Source organism: Cajanus cajan, chromosome 8 (genome assembly GCF_000230855.2).
Source record: "Cajanus cajan strain Asha chromosome 8, NIPB_CcT2T_4, whole genome shotgun sequence".
NCBI lineage: Eukaryota > Viridiplantae > Streptophyta > Magnoliopsida > Fabales > Fabaceae > Cajanus > Cajanus cajan.
In genome coordinates this window covers 14849851-14854513 of record NC_138524.1, presented here as the reverse complement: position 1 = coordinate 14854513, position 4663 = coordinate 14849851, and the positions used below count along the sequence as shown (strand labels likewise).

The 4663-nt window shown below is 32.5% G+C and overlaps 1 protein-coding gene across 1 annotated transcript; it reads right to left on the bottom strand.

Moving 5' to 3' along the window:
* Positions 1–412: 412 nt before the first annotated feature.
* Positions 413–3839, bottom strand: LOC109815945 (protein LIGHT-DEPENDENT SHORT HYPOCOTYLS 10). The gene is made up of 2 exons (XM_020380768.3): positions 3074–3839; positions 413–691 (listed from the first exon to the last, which is right to left on the bottom strand). Exon 1 carries the CDS (start codon positions 3678–3680, stop codon positions 3126–3128), a length of 555 nt encoding a protein of 184 aa, XP_020236357.1. The 5' UTR covers positions 3681–3839; the 3' UTR covers positions 413–691; positions 3074–3125.
* Between the last annotated feature and the right edge of the window lie 824 nt (positions 3840–4663).

The following is a 4663-nucleotide window of genomic DNA, read 5'->3' as shown; positions in this document are numbered from 1 at the left end:
ATAATCATAAAAATCTTTATATGTTGATTTAAATTAATGAAAAAAAGTAGTAAATAATTTTTAATTTTTTTTAAGAATTTGTAAACTTAATCTATATATTTATTAAGAATTTTAAATTCAACAATTGAATCATTAAAATTTAATATAAAATATGAATTATTAAATAAAATAAATTTAAATAATGATGTAGACATGTTCTCCTTCTCTATATATTATAATTTTCTTCAATACCCTGAATCATATTTCTATATCTACCCAGGTTCACGAATCCTTGTCAGTTGTCACCACTATATAATCTTGTGTTAATCGCGAAAGGACACCTGGAATTCCTATGACAGGAAGCAAAACATAAAAAAGGATACATCATAACAATATGAACCTAAATTTATTGAAATATGCCTTGCATTTTAAAGGAACCGATGAAAAAGAGGAGCAACTATATATGTAAATATGCAAATCATGTTTGAATATAAGATACACCGAGGCATAAACCAACGATTGTGCATGTCACAAGCTTTCGGTTCTGCTAAAAGCTTAATTACAAATTCTCAGGTAGTTAACAAAACAGAAATTTTAAGAGTACTGGAATGCCATCAAATTACCGAATATAGAAACCAAACCTCCCATGAACTTTGCCTTAAAGTAAGAACTCCTCCAATTTGATTCATATATATATATGCCACATATTATCCTGCATGGAGATCAAGGAGTATTCAATTAGTTGGCAGCACTTTGTCCAGATGAAATATTTTTATCAGGCCCGTGCATATCCAAAAGTATAGAGGAACTAAGCATATCCAAGTAATCAACCAAATAATTAATTTACACTCTCATGCATTTAAATCAATTAATTAAACCAAAAAAAAAAAACCTAGAAGGAACACACAGTATCCTCATCAATTACATTTATGAATATCCAAATGCTTCATTAGTTAGGATGGTTGTCGTCCAGGTGAAAGGTTTGAAAAGGATATCGACTAGTACTCTACATGGTACAGCTAGCTAATAGTTCAAGAGTTCAACTAATAATTCAAACACATGACACTATTTTTAAGCAGTGAACACTGATCTGTTTGATGAGGTAGACTATATAGCTAGCTGGTGTTGTATATAATTCGTGAAACCTATAAACATGATATGCATGTAAGAATCTGATTGGATACAAAATAAAAACAAATCTTTTTAAAGGCTTTTAAACTAAAAAAAATTCTTTATTTTTGATAAAGAAAAGCTCCCAAAATCGTTTTTAAACTTATACCCAATCGGACTCTAAATATATAATCCATGATTTTAACATATGACCATAAAAAAAGGAAGAAAATGGAACAGAGAAAAAGAGAGAAGGTTGGGCCCCAACATGGCACATTTATCATCTGAGTCAGGGAGAGCACAAGTGAATGTTAATTACTGTGTCACCAAAAATCTCTGGGTACTCTCCCAGCACAAAAGCTGTCCAAGAATAGTTTCGTATACTTTGATCGCAAGACAACCTAGAAAACCCTAACTTGCTACCAGCTGCCACTGAGCAGAGGCTACACATGATATCTGCATTAATGTTATGTTAGAGGAAGCATTATGCTAAAGTAGCTAGCCCTCACAAAATAGTTACAAAGCTCAATAAACCAAAGTATGTATAATTTATAATCAAGCTTTAATTAAGAGAAAAAAAAATCCAAATGTGCAGCAAGTTTTGACAAGTTTGAGTAGAATAATCACTTGAAACCAAGAGCTTGTACCTTCAATGAACAATCCATGTTCTATTTTAATATACAAAATACAAACGTGTGTCTATTCAAATTGCCATTGAAGTTCCACTTGGAATAAAAGCCGACAAAAAACATGTGAGGTGACGGGAAGCACAAAGCTTGAGCATTCGCCTAACCAACAAAATATTTGCTCGCAAAATACATAACCAGTACTTAATACATTAGAAAACTAAATAGCTTTTTGATAAATGGATAGAACTATCAGAATCAAATGCTAGACGACATGATCAAATCAACGTACATGGTGAAAACACAGTGGAGAAAAGATAAGTAAGAGTGTATCAAATCACTTCTTGTACATTAATTAAAGATATAGCAATAAGTGGGACATATTATAGAATTGAGGATGGTGGAGAAATATTAATGCTAAGAACAATACATTTAATATTTAATTAGAATTAGGTTTCTCCAACATCCATCTGAAAGATTCCATTAAATTCAATGATCATGTCTTGCGTAGAATAAAACTGTAAACTAAAAAAAAAAAGGCTTGCAAAGAGCATGCATATTATTAAAAGTTTTACAATTTGATGATATGTTTTATTTGAAACCTAGAACCTTAACTAATCACATATGTTAAAAACATGTTTATGTGATCTTAGTAACTTGACAAAGTATAGACGACACGTCTCACTAGCTCACTTGATCACTGCATGTGTCAAAAATCAGCTCAATTTTAAAAGAAATAAATTAAGAGAAAGCATTCATAAAAATAATAAACTAATAAACTGATGTTCCATATATAAAACATTGTTTTTGTTGCAAAGCCAGCAGGTGGATCAAATTAAATTGTCCCTGTATTAATTACTATATATTCGCCCCTAATTTTTCAACCTAATGAACACGGCATTGGAAATACTTTTGTCGGTATAATGTACCAACACTTCAATAGTATTGGCTAGCTATCTGGATGATGAATAAGAAAAACTGTATATATAAAGCATTAGTTTTTCGTCCCAGATCCATCCTTTTAAATGTAAAAGTTTAATAGGATCACTTAAAAATGATCCATATGTATATTTTAGTTCTTTCCATCACTTTTATATCTTATAACATCGATCCAAATTGTATTCCTTAATAATTAATAACACACACAATTATATAAACTAGACCATATCTAGATGGTTATTCCTTAATGCTTCACTTCACCACTGTAAAACAAAAAAAAAAAAAAAAAACATTGCAGTGTTTGTTATAGGTTGTTATTGTGATATGCCATATAAGCACCGTAATAAGTTGATGCTTGCGAGTGATTATTAAGAGCGAGACCGAGCAAGTGATGACAAAATTAACTACATAACAATTACCATTAGGTGATGGAAAGGCTGAAACACATATCTTCCTGCTGAGGAAGAACATTCAAGAGAAGTGGATGGAGGAGTTTGATGATTCTTCAATATTATTTCCCTTTGTGGTCTTCTTTTTCTTCTTGTAAGGGATACCTCTAGCCTTAGCTTGGCACTCCCTGACCTCCCTAAGGTATACGCGAATGGAGCCACTCGCAAAAGGGTTAGTCTCAGGGGAGCCTCCATTTTCCTCATAGGCAGCCCTGAGTCTGCCTATGAGAGCGTCGAGGCTCCCCCAAGCCTGCCTGAGAGGGCAGGTGCAGGGTGCAGGGGGTTCAGGTTGGCCATAGAACATGCACCCTTGGAGGTGAACCTTGGTCTTTCCGAACTGATCAAGGTAGCGAAGGAAATCGAGGACGTGGTTGCAATTGCACTGAGAGAGAGGAACTGGGGGTCTCTGGTTCTTAAGGTATTGGCCAAAGGTGTTCCAGTCCCTTCTCTTTTGGGACTCGTAGCGGCTAAGTGTCACTGGACTAGTTTGCTGCTGCTGCTGCTGATGGTGATAATCGATTATTGGAATGTTGGTGTTGGATGATCCTTCTGCCCCGTGACTGCCACTGCTGGACATTGTGCTAATTGTGTGTGGAATGATGAATTGGGATGGAGAGAGAGAGAGAAGGAGGGGTTGAGGTTGGGGTTGGTTTTTCTAAATAAAGCCAGGGAAAGAGGGAGGTGAAAGGTGAAAGTGAAAGGAATAGGGGAGTGGAGAGGAAGATGGGAGTATGGAGATCACGTCACTGGGCTACTGAGAAGACATTTTATGGGCCATCTTGGTTTATTTCTGTTCATCTATTTTGTCCTCTTGCATGTGGGAAAACTTTAATTTACATCAAATTCTATTCAACAGAAATTATTGCATGGTTTAAGCTAATTTGTCCCTGATTAAAAAAAGAAAGGTAATTTGCGTATGTTAGATATCAAAGTTTTCAATTCTAAAAAATATAATATTTTTTATGCATTTTATAAAACACAATTATCTATTTGCAATTAAAATTATAAAGCACTAGTGTTAACTTAGCATTAAGGAAAATAAATTAGAGTAGTAGAAATATAGAGACCTAGATTTGATCTCATCTTTATAATCTTTCATATTTTTATTAAAAAAAATAGACTTATAAAAGTTGATATGATAGTGTTAAATTTGTCCTAAATTATATATATTTTTTTACTCAATGTTAGACTAATAATACTCTGTCAATTAATATGATAGTGTTAAATTTGTCCTAAATTATATATATTTTTTTGACTCAATGTTAGACTAATACTCTGTCAATTAAGATAAATAACTTCAACTTAGAGTATTTATCGCGCGTTAAAAAAATAATTAATATAAAAGACATTCTTGATCGATTGTTACGAATAAGACCAAACTACAGTTATGATCTGAGTCTTATTATAATAAAATCTGAGGGAGTAAAGTTCAAGTATTTATCACGTGCAAGTTGTTTATAGTTTATAATAAGTGATATATTAGGTAATAAAAGGAAAAAGTAATAAACATTAATAAAATATATATGATATATAAAAAGTGTTTATGTATTATTACACTTT